General features: G+C 34.6%; 3 protein-coding genes across 5 annotated transcripts in view; 1 reads left to right on the forward strand and 2 right to left on the reverse strand.

The window, feature by feature from the left end:
* Positions 1 to 547: 547 nt before the first annotated feature.
* Positions 548 to 7283, reverse strand: LOC106666865 (toll-interacting protein-like). Of its 2 annotated transcripts, none has more exons than XM_014394350.2 (6): positions 7017 to 7282; positions 3498 to 3662; positions 3291 to 3424; positions 3026 to 3227; positions 2784 to 2957; positions 548 to 751 (listed from the first exon to the last, which is right to left on the reverse strand). In XM_014394350.2, exons 1-6 carry the CDS (start codon positions 7071 to 7073, stop codon positions 650 to 652), a joined length of 834 nt encoding a protein of 277 aa, XP_014249836.1. In that variant the 5' UTR covers positions 7074 to 7282; the 3' UTR covers positions 548 to 649. The 2 variants fall into 2 exon arrangements, 1 of the variants encoding a protein (XP_014249836.1); XR_001340492.2 differs by having other exon boundaries at positions 662 to 751; positions 2675 to 2957; positions 7017 to 7283.
* Positions 7284 to 9297: 2014 nt separating this feature from the next.
* On the reverse strand, positions 9298 to 17581 carry LOC106666866 (polymerase delta-interacting protein 2). The gene is made up of 7 exons (XM_014394351.2): positions 17328 to 17581; positions 13515 to 13670; positions 13347 to 13446; positions 13091 to 13268; positions 12794 to 12957; positions 9653 to 9858; positions 9298 to 9574 (listed from the first exon to the last, which is right to left on the reverse strand). Exons 1-7 carry the CDS (start codon positions 17423 to 17425, stop codon positions 9457 to 9459), a joined length of 1020 nt encoding a protein of 339 aa, XP_014249837.2. The 5' UTR covers positions 17426 to 17581; the 3' UTR covers positions 9298 to 9456.
* A 96-nt stretch (positions 17582 to 17677) lies between these two features.
* LOC106666864 (dynein heavy chain 12, axonemal-like) overlaps positions 17678 to 20619 on the forward strand; it is a 55888-nt gene continuing 52946 nt past the window's right edge. Inside the window, exon 1 of one of the 2 annotated variants that reach the window (XM_014394349.2) lies at positions 17678 to 17819. The gene's annotated coding sequence lies outside the window, so the exon portion shown is untranslated. Of the gene's footprint in view, positions 17820 to 18392; positions 18821 to 20619 lie in introns of those variants that run through there. The other variant, XM_024226271.1, reaches the window with a different exon arrangement.

Here is a 20619-nt window from a genome sequence, read left to right on the forward strand (position 1 = left end):
TGAATCTGCTCTTGACCATTTTATCAAGATTTGCCATTGCTCTCACCCCAAGGTGTAGACATCTGATTTTCTGGCTGCAATTAGCGTCTGCATAAATAAACTTCAATTTATATGATGTGAAAAAGGAACGAAAACAGCAAAAGATTTATAATTTCATTTCATTCAAACCTAGGAACTTAAAATTATTACAGTGTCTGAAGATATGCTGGGTTTGTTTACAATTCTTCCATCCTATTTTCATATATTTCATTTTATTTAAACTCTCTAAGGCCACTGATATGACATGTCATCAGCATACATGTCGCTAGTATGGTAATTAGTAATTAATAAATTAATCCTTCTTATGCTTTGTTGTTTATTATTGTATATTTAGGAGAGATTACATCAATAAAAATAAATTTATACAAGCAGTTTACAGGGTTTGTTTTTCTTTTTTTAACTGCTGTCTGAACTCGATTCACAAGAGGGCAATAACAAGATTTCAAAGACAACTTAATTTAATTAAAATAAAATCACATTTAAATAAAAGTCAAAACAACATAGGAAATATATTTTAGATATATATTTTTTAATATTAAAACTTAATAAATAAAAAAATAAACACTTAGTAGACTGTAATAGGTGTTTGATATGGCAACTTCAATAAACCTCACATAAACAAAAAGTTGATCGTTGCTTTCTTGTCTCCTCGGCTCATCTCATACACAGATTTAATCGTTTCTTTCTCCACATGCGGGAACATTTGTTCAAGCTGAAAAATACAAAAATACATTAAGGATGAAAAACGTCCACTGCGCAAGAACAGAACGAAAACCATCTCAAGATTAGCACATAACAATGTACAGAGTAGAGCCTAGCACTTCTCACAAACCACCGGCAATTCAAGCTTTTGTAATTTACAATAAATTACCAGCATGCTTAAAGAATCACCCACCTTGGGTGTTGGTAGTTCAAGGTCAGCTTTGATCTTTTCTGAACCACCAAAGTTGGGCTCCAGAGGCTATCAACACCAAGGTCATTAAAGAACCCAATGTAATCAGGTCCTAAATCCAAACCCACTCTTAAATACATGCCATTCACTCAGTTAGAGTGGTGGAGTACTCAACATTTTTCTATTTACACCTATATTTATTTATATAACTAATCAAATTGAACGTCGATGGGGCACTCAATATTCTGCCATTAACCTTTTTAAACTACACATTCACTCTAATAAATATATTCACTCTCAACACATGCTATATACAATATAGAAGATTCCAAGAATCGGAACCAAAGATCCAAATACTCCTGCTGGGCCTACACCCTCTCTATATAGAGCCAAGGAATGGCACTCTTCAATTAAATGGAGCAAATAGACCTTTCTCTGTCATTGTGTGTTTTAGCCAAAAGTAAATGTCCATGAGTCCTATTTTTAATTGGGTAAGGATGATAACTTTTCTACAAGTCGATCCTTTAATGGTCAATTATCGACAGTGCTCTTGATCTGTGAGTTTCTGCCAACCTGACCCTCTGCCATTGCCACCTTCTTTTCAGCATTGTTTTAATTTCTAGTGTCAGGGGGTTGCAGAGGTTAAATCCGGAGGTTGGGACATCCCAGCTTTAGCAACCTCTTCCACCTTTTCGTTACTCTCCAGACTTATGTGATTGGGTACCCAGACAACAAAACCATCTTGTCAAGATACTCCTGCTCAGACTATAAAACTTCCACTGCACAACTAAAGAACGAAAACCATCTCTAGACAGTATGACCTGAACCGGATAAAGGTAGAAGAATTTAGAAGAAAATTAAATTAATTTTACCAAACTTGAGCATCACGAATAAGCCAAAGATAAAGAAAAATTAAAAAATAGAAAAAGACTCACTGTAGTTTAAGTAATAAAAGATAAATGTTAATGCTAATAACCATTCATGTAGGCGAGGGTAAGGTTGGCCCCCCTTGCATAATTTTATAAGGTTTTTAATTTTTCCATGTTTGTGGACCAGACACAAATATGAGCACTGATGATTCAGTAGAGCCTCTGAAAAGTAGCGGGAGCTCCACATATCCTTCTAAAAAGGTAGTTCTAGTAGCTCCAAATAGTCCAAAAAGAAGCCTTTTAAACTGGAAATGACCACAACCTAATTTGACAAAACCCAACAAAGCAGCTAAAGGTATCTAGTGATATGCTTGTGCAAGATCAATTTTTGAATGGTATTGACAGGATCTCAATTGGTCCAAAAGAGAAGTCATATTAGGCACAGGGTACCTGGCCGATTTGGTAATGGCATTGACCTTGTGAAAACTGATACAATTTGTACTATGCTTGACTTAAGTAAGAGAGATTTCTTCAATTCGTCCTCATTCAAGACTACCAGACTGTGGTGCACCTTCAATACCCTTGTTCCCAGAAGCACTTTTTGAACCACTTTTAAGCAGTGCACTCACTGTTTCATCACTGAACGCTGAGCAAATTTTACGAGCTGACTCAGCCGCCCTAATACCCAGCTTGAATTCATACAATAAACATACAAGAATTATGCGTTTTGAAGCCATGAGAAAGAAATTATTTTATAATTTACAATGAAGTAAAAATTTAACCCTCCTATGTAAATAGAAATGCTGACTAACGGTATTAAAATAATAACAAATGAAAAAATGCATGAACTTTTCTTGTTACTTGGTATATTTACTTTATTTTTGCCAAATTAGCATTGAAAATCCACATCCCTCCTCAAACATCAACTGTTAGATCAATTCATCAAGCATTGTGTTTTTTCATTAAACTGACTGGCAACTTACTTCGGCCAGATCTTGGTTATTGTGTACAGGAGGAACAGCTAGTTGGGTATAAACGGGCACTGGTTCAAAATGGGGTAGGCCAAACATGTTTGAAGCTGTTGAAGGGATCATCATTACAGGAGGAGAAACATTCGAGTTCCCAAATACACACGGATTCAAACCTCGTCCTAGGCTCTGAAAATGGTAATAAACACATTTAAAATATATAAACAAACAAAATGATTATAAAACAAATTACTTACAATGTAACTCAATACAAGATTTATCCGTCCTTCTTTGCCTTCTCCTTGTTTACCAGTTAGAGGGTACCAATTTTCGCATGTTTCACCTGCCATGACGTTTTGTGGAATTGGAATGTGAGCCCATGCTATTAGTTCATCCATTGTAAAAGAACGTTCATCGTATATTTCAATGTATATGGAGTTAACACCATGGGGAACAGCGCTATTAATTTTTTTTATTTTTAATATTTTTCTTTAAAGAAATGGTCAAATAAATATGACAAACCATTGAACTTCTTTGTTCCAATGGGGATTTTTCCCTCCGTTAGGATCAGTTTGTGTTTCGTATATGCAATGGCCAACTCTTAGGCGAACGTATGGGTCCATTCTCATCATACTGTAACTTTTCACTAGTTTAGCCTATAAAATTTGTTAACATATCAAAAACAAATTGAACATCTTTAATCGGGATGAGTTTAACATTTATACAAACCTGTGCCACAGTTATGTTTAGACGGCCAGCTGTATTAAAAAACCTGTGGTCCACGAATTGATGGTGCAAAGCAATGGCGGCTTGTTGGTCAGCCGCTTCTTGTTGCAGCTGCTTTGGAGTTGTGTTGATTCTCAAAAAATCAGGAGGCAAGGAAGACAAAAGAACCTAGGAGAAAAAAATACAATAAAAAACCAGTCAGAAACTGCACGAAAATCATATATAAAATCATGTCTTATATACATACATAACAAAAACAGCTTTAAATGTAAAGAAAGTGAAGGAAAATTAATTATACTAATTGGCAAATGAAAGTAGTACAGGACTAAACACAGTTTACAAAATTAAACGAATGACTTTTTTAGTTAAGACCATGGAGGCTGAAAAGTGGTTAGGGCATCCGACTAATATTTACAATGCTAGGTGCTAGGTTCGAATTTAATACATTTGTTACAATCTCTAACCTTATTTACATTATGTAATATACAAATGACATGAATCATATGTCATGAGGGGAGTTAACAACCAGTGTTGTTTTCCCAAATATACTAGGGCTAGCCCTCGTTTAGTTGGTTGTGAGACCATCTCTTCTTCAGCCATCTTGTGGGATCATAACGGTGGTTTCTATTGGATAATTGGATAAGGATTGAGCTTATAAATTACATCACTAAAAAGTGAATGTGTGTGTGTGTGTGAGAGAGAGATAGANAGAGAGAGAGAGAGAGAGAGAGAGAGAGAGAGAGAGAGAGAGAGAGAGAGAGAGAGAGAGAGAGAGAAAACAAAAAGAAAGAAAGAGAGAGAGAGAAAGACCTTTTTAAAAAAAAAGGTTTAAACACTGCACTCACTCCATCATTCATCATTTATACAGCTTAGCCTATACAAACTTTTGAGAATTTCTTTTGTTCAGTGGATACCAATCCTCCATTCACTACTAAAAAATGAAATGCCATATTAGCTACATTTTTCTCGTGTTAAGTATAAAAAATACATGTAGACCCTTAATAAAAGAAAAAATTAAGTCATTATTATTGAATGCATATTTACTTCTACCTTTTCAATGTTTTTATTTGTACTCCAATTCATATCAGTACATATTACAAATGTGATCATATATTCTTTCATATGGTCACAGCACTAACATGAAGACCAGTGCTGTAACCAAAGGACACATGACATGAGAATCTAGCCAATGCTGGTCCTCACTAAGGGGTTAAGAGGCAAGACTTTTTATGTGAGGATTCCGCGTCAGTCTGCTTTCTAGGTGTAGTCCTAGGTATTTGACTTGAACGGAAATCAGTATCTCTGTTTTTTTTTTTTTTTTTTTTTTAATTTGAACATACACTGAGTAAATTTTTCATCATTCAGTCTTTCCTTAAAATGTCCTGAAATGTCCTTCCACCAGTCTTCGATAAGCTTAAGTTGTTTACTGATATTGGAGGTAGCATGCATAGGATTCAAGTTAGAGGACAAAATTGCTTGATCTTCTGTGCAGGTGATGATGATGGTATTGGGATGTGTAGGTCAACAGTATAAATGATATAAAGGATAGGGAACAAGAATGATTCCCTCTGGTGCCAGAAAAGTAGTAACAGGATAAAAAGAATATTGAGGTCATTGTGAATAGTTCATTGGATGTTGCATGGCTTGGCAGAATACCAGTTTCACATCGTGTGTCTAAAGTGGTTGCAGTAAAATTTTGTGTAAGGTTAGTTTATGCCCAGTTCACACAGAGGCGGTCAGTATGAGATACCAATTTTTAGTCGTTTGGGATGTTTGGTCGCTTGATACTTTTTTTTGTATGTACGCGACTGACATGACATTATGCAGCATTCACCCAGTAGTTCATAGTGTATTGAGCAGAACGCTCCATCCAACTCTTATTTCCATACGCCTTCTTTGAAACTTTTAAAAAATTGTTAGAAGTGACATTTTTGATAACGACAAACAGATTTCACTAATTCAAACAGTCAATTTAACACAATCAAACATATCCTATGCTTTGAAACAACAGTGATCGTGATTATGCAGATAAAGTTAAAAACGAAAATGCATGGCAAAATGTGGGAGAACATACATTACTCTACTTATACTTGATTTTCATCTAATTAAATGCCAAAGAGTTACAGCTTCTAATTAGTCCATTATAAAAATACGACAGAATCAAACATATAGGTCTTTAAACCACCTGGGAGAGGATCATGAAGAGATGGAAGGGAGGCAATTGAATTTAGTCGCCAGGAGAGACCTGGATACTTTTTGTAACGCATACCGGTATTGCATACGCGTCTCTCATACCAATTGCCTCCATGTGAACCGGGCCTTAGTTTTGTTGGTCAAGATGGATTTCAGTCCTAGAAATTTTCGTAGTTGTCCATGTCTTCTGTTAAGTTGTTGTATTTTAAATCTTGTGTGGGGATTCCACACCTGTCTGCTGTCTAGGTGCTGTCCTTAGTAAATGACTTGAAACCAGCTGATGCTGGCACTCATTGTCAGTCCCGAACATTAAAGCACACAGTGGGTTCTCAGGATGGGAATATGTAGAGACAGAACAAGCAGTATGGTTAGGATGGATCAAGTGGTTTATGTAAAATTTTTGGGATCAGAAATGGATCAGCTCATTGACAAAATAAATGTTGATATTGTTGTGGATAGTAAGGATATTGTCGTACTCTGAGGACTTTTGATCGGAAGGATTGGATGTTCTGAATGCCAGATGGCTTGGCAGAAGCCCACACCTCCACTTCTTATGTCCAAAGTAGATGCAGTAAAGTCTTGTGCAAGGTTCAGTTTTACCAGTCAAGATTTCAGTACTACAAGTCTTGTGTGTAACATATAGTTAAACTATCATAACTCAAGAACAACAAAATGAGAAAGAAAAAATGGCTCCTTGTTCAGAAATTACTGTGTAGACTGTTGCACAGTGATAACCAAGACTTGTTCTTGAACTATCTTAAACTTGTTATCACCTCTCAAGGAAATGAGGTTAAATTAACCAATGAATAAATTTTCAACGAGGTTGTCATTGCATGAAAATTACGTTTTAAGACTGACTATTGAAGTTTGAAGTAAAATTAGTCGATTTCATAAAATGTTTTCATTGGTGTTTCGATATGTTATGTAATGTTGTAACGTGTCAAACACCTCTTACAGACAAATAATACAGTATGCTCTACATGTCTACTTGTGCAAGTGGGTTGGAGATGTGATAGTTGTTTTTATTTATTGTTTTATAAGCGGAAAAAATAAAGTATTCCATTTCATGTAGCTTTCTTAACGTTGTCAGGTGTAGAAAAAAAATACTCGCACAAATTGAAATGAATCAGAGAGCCAAAGTGTAGAAGTAATACGTATTTACATACAACTTACCTCGTATCGAAAACAAAAACCCTTCAGAATTCTCCTACACGCCGTTTAAGAAACCCATTCTTCAAATTATAGATGCTAAACTAAACCGACAACATGACAACTCGTCTCAAAGTACAAAATTATTCCTCTGGGCGAAACGGTGTAAAAACTACTCACCACTCTTTTCCTCCTGTTTTCATTCGTGTCCTTTGCACTGGGCGACACAGTTGCCATATTTTCGTCTCCTTCTCAACGGATACGCCAGCGATGAACTTTGTTTTAATTTCGGATGATTGGGTACGACGAAAAGTGAAAACCCGACAGCTTTCAAACCTCGGCACGACCCGCACAGCACTTGTGATAAAGACGATATGGAGTATGGACCATAAGGCCACAACCCACAACTGCGTTGTCCGCCAACGCCACCACTCACTGATACTACCCACAAACCTGTTACGCAACACAAATACCCCGGGCTAATTTGATTTTTTATAATTTCTTCTGTTAACACTAATAAATAATAATAATAATAGATTCTTTCCTTTAAAAAAACTAAATGAAAATATAAAGTCATTAAAATGACTAATTATGGGGGCCCTTGTTTATTTACTTCCAGTCCAATAAATATATGGATAATTCATTTGAACCCCATTTTTTTAAAATAATACAGTGCTCCCTCACTGATCCATACTTCGGTACTTTCCAGTTATCTAAACTGGAAAAAAATGAGTGAGAGAGAGGGTGAGTGAATGTGGGAGAGAAATGTAACCAGCTAACAAAGATTTTTTTTTCTTTCTATAATGTGCTCGTCACCACACTAATTTCTGATCTTAATAAGATTATTGCATTTTGTATTTCTTAGTGACCAATTGTTTCGTAATTTGTTGTAGTTGTGAGGAGAGGTCAAGAATGAGGTAGTTTAGAAAAACAACACTTTCACACAAAACCAATATGACACCACAAAAATAGCGTTACGCTTTATGCCCTGAATAAAGGTTGAAATATCGGGAAAAAAATAAATACGTGGTATTCTAAACTACCTCATTCTTGACCGCTCCTCACAACTACAAATTATTGTGTTTAATACAGGTACTTCTATTATGTTTTTGAAAAAAAAGCCCATTTGTAATTTGTTCAGTTTGAATGCAGGGGCACTGGATTTGAACCTGGGACTTTACCTTACCTAATCTAAACCGTTGCGGCCACCAATGCCCCATCAAGTATTACCAATTTCGATTGATGGGGCGAAGAAATTCTCAAAAGAAAAAGATAAAGAATAATACTTCTGAAAAATTGAATTGGATTATTCACTTTGTAACTTTTAATGTGTGATTACCTTGATAAGTTCTTTCTCGGACACTATCACGTCATCATTGAAATATAGGTAACAAGGCATTAATTGATCCTAATATTATTAGTATACTTTCCAAACAAGTATGTTGTATGTAGAGATCATTTTGGTTTATCAGTTGTTTTTTTTTTTTTTTTTGGGGGGGGGGTCAATCTGCAGGCTCAGTACTTAAAATTTCAGTAGCTCAGACCCTTCTCACTGGCTATAGTAGGTCGCATCAGCTTTGAGCCACCAGTGCTAAAATACTCTTAATACTGCCTATCAGCAAATTTATCTGAGTACCTGAGTATTTTCTAAGTTGATTGTAAGTGACCCATGGGATTTGCAAAAGAGAAATCTGCCCCCTTTTACCCCTGCTTCAATTCCTTGTTTCACTTTGAATCTATCTTCAAGATCCTTAAGGATCAATTTGCAATTCTTAGTGTGAAAAGATGGTGTCCCCTGGGCTGCTTTTATTACTTCCTGCATATGCAAGTTCCACCAATGCGCTATTTTCACATTAACCCAACCCCCTAGTTTTATTATCAAATATTTGGTGCGCATGTTTCTTTGCCTTTTTTTCTATCTTTTCCATCTGAGCTTTTGATCCAATGTGACACTAGATAGTCTAAGGCAAAGATTTTTCTGATTCGGTGCTTTTTGGGTTTTGCTTCCTTTATTTTCCTTTGCGCTTGTTTTTTCACGCCAAGTGAGAGGCTTCGTCAAGATGTAAGAAGCAAATAAATCTGAGGAAATATGATTTAAAAATTAAATATTTCTTTAAAACATGAGTAAAACTGAAAAAAGATACAATATGACATTTCACCAAAATGGAACATACTGAGCTATTCTTGTGCACTATGGAACATATAGCATGTATAAACCATGATGCAGTGGTTCGGCTTTGGTAGTATTGTCACAGTAATATCAATATATTTTAGGTTGAGTAAGTTATTAAACACCTCAATTTATCATACAAGGTGATATTGTTCTTGTCATATTTCTATCTTTCATTCACAACACCTGAAAAGGCAGTATGCTGTAAAGCCCTCTAGTTAGACTAAAAACTTATGAGATGGTTTTATGGCATTACCAAGAAAATTCATTGTATTAAATTTTCCTACATAATTAAACGTCTTGTTAAACAGTTTTATTTCTTATTCTTTATAAAATTTATAGTAAAACCTCTTCCAATGATGATGGTGTCATCGAGGTAATACATTAACAGAAAACAGAGACATGGCTTTAATACTAAGATCTCAATGCCAGCACAATTCTAATGCAAGTTTAGGCAGAAACAGAAGGAGGATTTGGATTCTCTTCATCAGTCTTGCTCTCCAGTGAAAACGGTGGTATTCGGCAATCGAAAGTATAACCATCTTCTCTGGCCATTCTATACGTTCCCCTAGAAAATAAAAAAACATTAAGTTACAAACAACATTTGTAACATAAAAGTTACAAAATTTCAATTTAAAAACCTTACCACATGTGTCCACTTGGAGCCTGTAAACTGACATGACTGCTGTATTGAAAAGCAGGTGATGATTTAGAAAGGACAGGCTCTTGTCCCACCACCCCTCGCCCTCTCACTGTTTCCAAAGTTCCGCTTAAACTGAATATTCTCCAGTGCCTTTCGCGCAACTGTACAGTTGCATCTCCCAAGTTTTCCAAGCGAATACAATATCGCCACTGTGAACAGTTAAAAATTAAGTTAAATTTGTGGTTCAAGCCAGTGTATCTTTTCATGATGAACTGCTTTGTTAAGTTGTCATGCCGTTGTAGTAATTATTTAAAATTTTGCAAAAAAATGTAAGTGAAAATTTTACATATACCTTTTTTGTCACTTTAAACTTTCATTTAGTGGCAAACTCGAATATACGAGTATGAAAGATTATGTTACTTGTGAGATAGATGGCTTAAGGCTATGGTTACTATGGATGTGAATTCTGTCGAAATTTTGTTTTGACAGGTTCGTCTTAACAAATACTTGTTTTCCAATGAGTGTTTAATTTGGCAGTGAAATGCATGTCAGAACACGCACGATGTCATCAGAACTATTTGAGCGTTCAAACCAGTTGGATTTTTGTGTGCGTTGTGACATTCAATTTAGACAGTTTTGGTATTTCAACATGGATATAGATAAACTGATTAGTCTTGTTTTTGAGAATCAGTGTTTGTGGTACATGAACGACAAAAAATATCACAACAGAGTTATTTCTAAGCCAAAGTGGGAGAAAGTCTCTCAATAAATCAACACTAACAATAAGCCATATTTGATTAGTGGTCATAATTAGTCGTATTAATATATTATATTATTCTAATGAATAATTTTTTTAAATCTAAGATTTTTAGTTGAGATGAAAAATTAGTGTCACGAGCAGGATTCGAACCCACGACCTTCAGCTCAATATGCTGCTGCTCTAATCACTTGAGGCTATTGTGACTTTGATCCCCTCGGACACCAACTCATCTCAAACTTCCGTTCCTCAACCGCTCAAATTTTCCCTCTTTTTGCCATTTTTCAAATTTCATTTTAATTATGTTAAATTATGACCGATAAACATACATGGATTAATATGCATTTTTTTAAAGGGATTAGCAATAAGTTTGAAACTCTCCCTTCTCGTCTCTTGTGGAAAATAAGTGGTTAACATGCTCTGTTTTCCAAACCACCTACCAATAATAGCTTAATCAACAGACTTTCAAGAAAATAAAGCTCATTAAGTTTGTCCATTTTGCTGGGAGGCAGAAACGTACTATCAGAAAACACGCACAAGGATTTCGGATGTACTTGTCAGAACAAAATTTCGTCAGATTCGCTTCCATAGTAACCGTAGCCTTATTTGGACATAAAATTTGTTACTACAAATCGTCAGACTTACAGTAGGTGCTTGTGCAATCTCAAGTAATGACCTTCCAACACCTTTTAACAAATTGACTATACAGTAATAATTAAAATAGAACAATCCAAAACTATTTTAATAACAATATAATACAAATATCAAATTTTTATGACGGAAACAATCACAGAAAATACATTACATTGTTAACTAAAGTGTCTTTTAAAATTTGTATAGACTTTTTCTTTCGTATGCTTTTAATCACTTTGACAAGTTTATTATACATTCCTCTAATGTAAGGACTGCTACTTTGGTTTTTTCATAGGGGTATTTGTAGGTCAGTGCTATCTTGTATCCTTGCTTGTGATTTATACAACTTTTTAAAAACTTTTCAAGTTTTGCTTAAAGTCTTTTAATGTACAAACAGAACTGGGACAGTCATTACACCCAGTTTGTTTGCAAAGATTTCATTTTTGCTTTTGAAAAATGATCCTATATATTTATACAGATAATAAATTTTCCTTGATAATCCAGTTTTTCTATAACTACCTTCTTTTCAATTTTTTCTCTCACGATTTCTCTAAATCTCTCATAGCATTAAAAACATTTCATTTTTATTTTGAACACCACACTTTACCTCTAATTGACTAGATTATATTATATTATTCTTTGATATCACTTGAGTCCTACCTTTTAAAATGATTAAGCAAAAACAAACACATTTCCTCTCATTTTAAAATATTCTAATTTCATGCTGAACTGGCATAGGATCACTTATTGGGTCTGTCTTCACTCCCCGGTTTGTTGGATTACAAAAACGCGTTTCGGCATAGCACCATCTTTATTGAAGAACCCCCTCAGACCAAACAAGTGACTCTATGCCGGTTCAGCAGACCTACACCCATCATCATCTATTCTAATTTCCTTAGTATTTTTTCATGATCAATTGTATCAAAGGCTTTGCTTAGATCACATAAGATTATATTAGTAGTTTTTTCATCCTCAAAGCTTTGATATATTATATTAGTTACTTTTTTAACACTCCTTTCTGACATCCAGATTAAGAGGGACTTATTATTTTATTATTCTCTAGGTAAGCCCTCAATTTATTTTGGAAAGCAATTTCAAAATTTTTGGACAAAACTGGTGTTAATGTTTATGGGCAAAAACAACCTATGTTCAATACCCTTTTTTAAATATCGGTATCACTCTGCATGCTTTTAAACTTTCTGGGAATCTCCTTGACAAAAAGCCAGATTAATTAAATGGCAAATTGGTTTGCCGATTGTTTCACCTATTTCATTTAAGAAGGTTGCTAACAAATAACATTGGTTTTTATAGTCTTTATCTCAATAATGTAATATACACTAAATAAGTTTTATAAAAAACTTCTGCAAGTATGATTGAAGTTGGTTTCTTCATTAATCTTTTATTGTATTTGTCTATTAAGTTGAAGTAGTTTTGTTCTGCCATGTTCTGTATTATGTCCAATAATTGTGCATGTTAACTGTCATGATTTTTGTGTAGTAGGTGATGTATTTTGTCTTTCATTTTATTTACTGAAATTGATGGATACAGATTTGTTATGTCAATGTCATTAGTACGTATTTTTTCCTTGTCGCACTGATAATATTGAAATGTCAAAACATGCCCCTGCTCATTTTTAATTCTAAATCTTGAAAAGTTTAAAAAAAGTTGAAGTGACTCTCTAGTTCCAAGACATTTCGTTGCAGTTGACAGAAGAATTTATAATTTGTTTTCAAATGTATAATAATATGACTTACCCAGTATACAAGAGAAGACTGATTATCTCTTGATCCCATATAAAATGGAATAACTGTTATTCTAATGTTTTCTGTAGTCTCTATGTGAACATCTGATAACTCTAACCACGGATGATTCTTTTTTTGCCATGCTCGTAATGTATCATTTGCTACGAATGGAGGATCTGAAAATATATGCTTTATTAAGTGAATTTAAATAGAATTTTACGATTTTCATTCATAAAATTTCATCATTCAATTGTCTAAAACATGCCTAAACTATGTTGCTAACATTATAATGTAATAATTATGTCACACCTTTTCCAGAATTATATACTAAAAATTTATCAAACAGTTCATGATGGACGGGTTGCTTTTCACTAGCGATATAAGGCAGAATATCATCATGTGCAACATAGTCTAAGCCAGGAATCGCATACAAACTTCTACTGCCCTCCTGATTTCCTAAGAAAGTTACCGCTTCTGTCTGTGCCCTCTGTAAAAAGTATTATTAATTTATCTGAAATTATAAAAGAATAAAACTATGATTTTTTCCCCTCTGTTGTATACTTACAATATGAGGGCAGTCACGGGAATCAATTAATACTTGATAAAAAGTATGTGTTCGTCCTTTGATCTCTTTCCCATCATGATTTGGCATTTCTTCAAGAATCCTACATCAAGGAAAATAAAACTGATTTAAAAAAAATCACCTTTAATTATACAATATTTATTAAGTTACCTTTCGTGTTGAGTAGGATAATCTCGATCGTAAACTCGAGCAATCCATGGAAAGAGAACAACACCTCGATATCCAAAAACTCGATGAAGAAATACCTGCCCCGTCATATAATCATCCCCGACTTTTGGTTTTTCCAGTTTGCCAACTTCAGCGATTCTGACAAATTGTAGGACATAGAAAATAAGAAATTTTTAATGTCAGAGGACATTGAAAAAAGTTTAAGCCACATTTCAATCATCTCTTAAAAAACAAATAAATAATAAATCTTATCTACATTGAAGGTTCATTTTAAGTATAATTTTAGTTTTTCATAGTTTATGCTTATAGTAATTTTTGGGATATATTTTTGTTTCTGTTGTCCTTATTTATATACACTTATTTTTGAACTCTGTTACCTCATGTATGTATGAACATACATGTGCAGAGTTGAGCTAAATAAAATAATAATCAGTATTTATTTTGTTTTGTGGTTGTATGTTTTAAAATAAATAAAGAATATGTGTAGAGATTAGTGACCGTTAATCGATAGTTATTCAGATATCGTGAGATGCGGTCAGGTGTGATGTAGGTTTCAGAAAAACATTTTCTTTATCGTGCCAACGTTTCGATCTTTTATTGAGATCATCTTCAGGGCCTGGGATTTACANGAATACATTGCCAAATTTTGAACGGAATTGGTGCAACATAAAAGGAGAAAGAGCAATTTAAAGGGAACGCTTTGAAATTCGATGTGGAATACAATATAAATCAAGCTGAGGGTCATGTAGTGACTGAGGCTATAGGTAGGGGAACATGGTTTTAGCATCTGAAAATATTAAATTTTACACCCTCAAATGGAAATGATCGAACAGTTTACAACCTGCACAGAACTTGCAGTTCTTACATAGGGGAGTACTGCATTCTTTGAATCTCTCATATTGTAAGAGTATAAATGTCACTATGGGTTGAAAGTTTATCTACAAAAATGTATACACAAATAAAAAAAAATATACAAAGATATTATAGTCGAGGCTGTTCTAAGCCTGCAGTTATTCTTATATTTCTGAATGTTAAGTAATAATAGTAATGATATTGGGATCGTTATGATACATTGGGTTGTCCGGAAAATAATGCAGATTTTCATGTTTTATTTCCATCACCTGTATTATGTTCAATAATTGTGCATATTCACTGTCACAATTTTCTGGGGCAATGGCAGTGTGAGGAAGAGTACTATTCAGAGAAAGTTTAAATAATTTCAAGAGGGAGACTTTAGGCTTGAAGACAAAGAAGGTCGTGGAAGGATGTTCTACGAGCTTTGGTCAAAGAAAATTCCAGAACAACTGTTCGGGAACTTGCGGAGAATCTTTCAGTTAGTAAATCGACCATCACTGACCACCCTAGAGCAATTGAAAGGCGAAAAAACTTGAAAGTTGGGTTCCTCAGCCATTAAACGACTGCCAAAAAAACTATCATTATTAAGTTTGCGCAACAACTTCTTTGCAGAAAAAGGAATGAACCTTTGCTGGACAGAATTGTTACTTGTGATGAAAAGTGAATTCTCTACAATAACAGCAGAGGTTCTAGACAGTGACTTGACAAAGGAGAAGCAGTATCACATAGTACCACATTTTCCAAAGCCCCAACTCAACAAAAAGGTGATGGTGAGTGGTTCATGTTTCATTTGGATTGATTTACTACAGCTGCTTGAATCCTGGTAGAACCATCAATGACGAAATGTTTTGGCTCTCAAATTGAAACAATGCACCAAAAGTTGGCATTATTGAAGCTGTCTTTGGTCAATGAACGAGGCCAATCCTGTTGTACGACGGCCTCATGTCTATGTGACAACACGAAAACTGCTGGATCTTGGTTATTAGGTTCTGCCTCACCCTCCCGATTCTCCAGGCCTCTCGCCTATTGACTACCATTTTTTCAGATACCTAGACATTTTACAACATAAAAAAATGTATTGATCAAAAGTTGTTAAAAAATGCATTTACAAAATTTGTTAACAACAAAGATTCAAAATTCTATTTAGAGGGTATAGAGAAGTTGCCATCACATTGGGAGAAGTGTATTGAGAGTGGTGGAGGGTATTTTAATTAATAAAAAATGTTTAAATATCGTTTATTTAATTGTTTTTATTTACAACCATAAACCTGTATTATTTTCTGGACAATCCAATCGAATAATACAATAAGCAAAGGTTGATTGGAACTATCTCAAAAATAACTCTGTTGACATCTATGAATTATCAAACAATAGATGAATTAACTATCAAAGTTCCACTTATTTTATAAACAATTTCAGGCAAGGTCTGATAAAGTAATAGAATAGATTTATTCTTTTTTAATCTCTCCAATCGAGGAATTTATCAACTTAAATCAAACCTTAGCTGATTTTTTTAAATATTATTTTTATTTTTTTTATACATTGTAGAAAATTTATCTTTGCCAACTTCAGCGATTCTGACAAACTGTAGGACATAGAAAATTAAGATAATGAACAGGAGTTCAGAGGACATTGAAAAGTTTAAGTCACATTTCAATCATCTCTTGAAAATTTATCTACACTACACTAACAATCTGACCGATCTGGTGTTTTTTATATTTTCAATTTTCTCCTTAGAACAGCAAAATTTTAATAAGCCCATAGTAAATTAAAATATGAACCAAATCAAAAATACTCTCTCGAGAGTGTGAGGTTCTGTTTTCAAACAATATGTGAATCAGTTATTTATCAAATTATTAAACATTAAATTTCTAAAACTAATTTATAAGCATTTGCATACTGGAAAGATCAATAAATAAAATTGTAAAAGAGACCTGATTAAATTTTCACTTTTTCTGTTATCAAAGGTTACACTATAATAAAAAAAAGAAATTGATTGGGGCTTCTATTTTTTTACTTTATAGTACAGTAGACTCTGTTATCCATGCTTTCATTTATCTGTGGTTGCCCTCCTAGTTTTTTTAATCTTAAATTCAATTTATCTTTTTCCTATTTACATACATACCATTCGGACAGGGTGACAGAGTACTTCATATTCCTCCGTCACCCTCTACATAACTAATCTAATTGAGTGTCGATGGGTATTTAATATTCCACCATCGGCCCTCTCACACTACACATTCACACCAATAAATACATTCACTCTTAAAACTTGTAAAGGATATAAAACTCTGTTACAATATACAATAAAACAGCTGTTTTCTCCAAGAATTGGAACAGGGGACTAGATACTAAGGTAGCATCCCTACACGCTCTTTACCCTCAAACATCATACAGCCTTTCTCTACACACCTGACACATACGTTGATTTTGTACAAAAAATAAGTGCCCGTGTGTCAACATCGCATGGCCTATCCTTAATTGGGTGTAGTTTACCCTTCTTCTACAAGTCAGGTCCTCTGAAGGCTACCTATCGTGCTCTTGCTATGCCAATCTAGCTCACCGGCACTACCATTTTTTTTTGGCTGGGTCACAGTGATTAAGCTTGTTGGTTGGGACATCCAGCCTAAGTTGCCTCGTTATCTTCCAGACCTACGTGCACTTTGACAAACCACCATCCAGTTCGTGGTATCTCTCCAACAAATGCACCACAAAAGGGTTGATGGAGAACTGTCAAGTAGTGGGTGCAGGCAAGGTAATCAGAGCCACAATCGAATGATCTCAAGTGCGTAAATCTATTTAATTACATGGAACGAGTATGTCAAATCAAATAAAACCTTGACGAGAGATTCATTGGTGTTTAAAAATCGGGATAAAAATTTAAAAATTAAAAAAAAAAAACAACAGATAACAGGCAAATAATCGAAATATGAAGCTTACCTGCCGTATTTGGCATTTTGCAACAAACTGACGCTTCGTGAAACTGTCAAAAGCTGTCCTTTGGCCAATTTCGTCAAAGAATGTAACAAACCTTCCATCGGGGGTCGTTTTATTTCATTTTTAAACTTTGAAATTTCAAAAAAGAAACAAAATAAAACTGTAAAAACGGACTTGGAGAGGATGACCAGAGGCGAGACGAGAATAAAAAAGGCCTGTTCGCAAACTATCCGTGGTCCGATATCGTTCAGAATTTGAACGACGGAAACCGTGTCGTAACCTTCCCGGGCCGTCGAAAAGGCGGACGTAACGTTGCGACAATATCGTTAGGACTATTGTTACGTCACAGACATGAACCCATACAATCTGGTCCGCCGATTTCGAAACCTTAGCAACAAGAATTATTTGGACATTTACATCTGTCTATAAAAATCAAGACAAAAAAATATAAAAACGTAAACTTCCGCATACCGTCGGGTATCGTAAAAATAAAAGGTAAGCACTCTTTAATAATACATTTAAATGGATACATTAAAAAATAGGACGATAAATATTTAGCCCGGATACGCGATTTCGTTTGACCATTATGAAATTTGATTGTTTTTCTTTTATACGGTTAACAAGATTAATTAGTTCAAGAGACTTAACTCGTTATAAATTAGATTATGTTAGATTTGTCACGATTAAACTGCTTTCTGCACTGTGTTCATCAATAGACCGCGGTGGCTGTGTGGTTAGGACGTCCGACACCCGTTTTCCACGCTAGCTTTTCTTGGTTCGAATAAAAAATATAAATTAGACCTTTTCTCTGCACCCAACGATTTGGTCGTTAAGCCCTCCTGTACAACATAAAAAAACAATGTTAAATCAATTGATTATTCTTTTTATCTAAGGTCTTGGTTTAAATATTTCTCTTCTGATGCTATGGCAGTTGGACGCACATTAGGTCCTTGGCGTCCGCCGCACCCAACAGATTAACGGTTCTAACGACATACAGAGACCATGGGTCAACCATCAAAGGGTCAACCGAAGAACCAAAGAATTATTTATTTAAGAACACTTCGTCATCACGTAGGACTTATTATCCTCCTCCTTATATAGCTATCTAGAATGTTTTTATTATCCTCCATAGTTGGGTCCCCGAATATTCACTGGATTGAGCTTTGAATTTGTGACTAGAAACTTTCTCCTTATTAGGCCTGCACAGAAATCAAGTAAGCAGAACAAAAAACGTGTTCTTGAGATAGCTTTTGGAGTCATTCAACAAGTCTGCAGTATCCAGTTAGCAGTCCGACTATTATTCTAGTACTAACATGTCCACTTAGCAACAGCTCACTATTTAGAAGCTTTTTATTAGCCCCCATAGTTGGGTCTCCAGATGTTCACTGGATTGAGCTTTATTGTTTTCACCCTGTGACTAGAAACTTTCTCCTTATGAGGCCTGCACAGTAATATAACATCAACTAGCGGTTTCCTTCTCTTCTTGGCAGAACCTGGTACCTGTGTAAGATATCATCCACTATTCCCATTATTTTCATATGCCTTGAATATCTCTCATATTGAGTCAGCAATGTCCAGTCAACTTCATTAGAAGGTCTGGTTGTAATTTTTAAGCCTGAATGCCCAACCTTTGTGTTTGTATATGCTATGTGGTCTAGATCCAATTTATACTTTGCTTTCATTTTACAATGCAGAAGTTCAAGGGATGAACACAGAAAATAGAGCAGGTCATGAACACAAGGACAAAAGTTAGTCAAATTGCTCAAATTCTTTTTTTATAAAGAGTATCTACAAGGATATTATATAGAAATGATGAATTAAAATGAAATGAATTAAAAAAGATATTATATTGTTAATCAAATGAATGACAATTTGATCAGTATAGCGATTCATTTACAACATAATTACTTGAACAAAGTAATTATTATATAACTAAACAACAAATTTGTAAAATGTAAGAAACAACAAAACTGAACAAACATGTTCTTTGATATGATTGCATTCTAACTAGCCTTTTAAATGTTATACTTTTACATTAAGGCCAATTTGAAAGAAAACACTCAGTTCCTTTGTCAATCATCGTTATCGATTATTTTGTTCTGCTTACCCTCGCTATATCAGATACGTTTAGGAATTTTACCATCTTCAGTGTTGGGTGTTTATGGAGGCAGGACTGAAGATGGCAAAATGTGTATATAGGCACGATCAGTAAGGATTACAAGTTACAGGTTCATCATCCAGCAAACGACAGGGGGAAATCACACAATAAACTAAACAGTTTGGATACTAGAAAGCTGGGTTTGTGCTCCCCAGGCCCTGCAGCATTCTGGCCTTGTACCTTGAATCGTACTGTTTTATCAATACTGTGATTTATTTACAACATAATAACTTTCAAAAAGCAATTGTATACTGCTTATATATATAATATATTAGGACGTCACAACCTCACTCAAGCCCTCTGTCACAAAAAATGATATAAAAACATGATTTTAAAAAAGTGGCAGCATCGGTCAGCACTGTCAACTGGTGGCTTATGGAGGAACTGACATATAGAATAAGGGTAATCCTCACCTGATTAAAAATAGGCCATGTGCTGTTGACACAAGGACACTTACTTTCGGGCCAAAATGTGATACCGTTCGTCTACGGCACGTAGTTGCTTGCTGTGTCCCACTTAATTGAAGGGTACCATTCCTTGGCTCCATATAGAGAGCATATAGGAATGCTACTTGATATGTGAATTGTGCTTGGGCACAGGAGCGAGTATTTTGTTCCCTTGTTCCAATTCTTGGAGGATTATTTTATTGCACATAGTAATGATAGTTTTGTGTCCCTAGCGCATGTTGAGAGTGAATGTAAATTATTGGCTTGAATGTGTGGTGTGAAAGGGCTGATAGTGGAATACTGAGTAACCTGACAATCCTCTTTTATGGATGGAGGAATTTATCTCATTGAGTCATGTTTTCTTTTTCTTTGCCAATTTTCAGTTTATTATTATCATGTTTCATACAGTTCTTCATATATGTCAACTTTTAATGATTTATTAGGGTTTTAATTTCAACAGGAACCCAAACAGGTTCATTTATTCAACTATTGGGTTGTCCGGAAAATAATGCAGGATTTTGGTATTAAACAAAAAAAAAGAAACTAGTTACTTTAAAGCAATGTTCTTTAATCAAAATAATTTCCCATACTCTCAATACATTTCTCCCAACGTGTTGGTAACTTATTAATTCCGTCTGAGTAGAATTCAGAATTTTTAGAATTGATAAAGTCAATAAATGCATTTTCCAGT

The sequence above is a fragment of the Cimex lectularius genome, unplaced genomic scaffold, assembly GCF_000648675.2.
Source record: "Cimex lectularius strain Harlan isolate CLEC.00 unplaced genomic scaffold, Clec_2.1 scaffold115, whole genome shotgun sequence".
Taxonomy (NCBI): Eukaryota; Metazoa; Arthropoda; class Insecta; order Hemiptera; family Cimicidae; genus Cimex; species Cimex lectularius.

What these genes read in the sequence shown, in the direction of transcription:
- LOC106666865 (XM_014394350.2), bottom strand. Translation starts at nt 7,073, where the DNA reads ATGGCAACTGTGTCGCCCAGTGCAAAGGACACGAATGAAAACAGGAGG. An exon ending in TGGAACAAAGAAGTTCAATG is followed by an intron (nt 3,228 to 3,290) that starts GTTTGTCATATT and finishes AAAAATTAATAG; the next exon opens with CGCTGTTCCCCATGGTGTTA. An exon ending in ATCTTGTATTGAGTTACATT is followed by an intron (nt 2,958 to 3,025) that starts GTAAGTAATTTG and finishes TACCATTTTCAG; the next exon opens with AGCCTAGGACGAGGTTTGAA.
- LOC106666866 (XM_014394351.2), bottom strand. Translation starts at nt 17,425, where the DNA reads ATGGAAGGTTTGTTACATTCTTTGACGAAATTGGCCAAAGGACAGCTT. An exon ending in CAAAATGCCAAATACGGCAG is followed by an intron (nt 13,671 to 17,327) that starts GTAAGCTTCATA and finishes ACAATTTGTCAG; the next exon opens with AATCGCTGAAGTTGGCAAAC. An exon ending in CCCGTGACTGCCCTCATATT is followed by an intron (nt 13,269 to 13,346) that starts GTAAGTATACAA and finishes TACTTTTTACAG; the next exon opens with AGGGCACAGACAGAAGCGGT.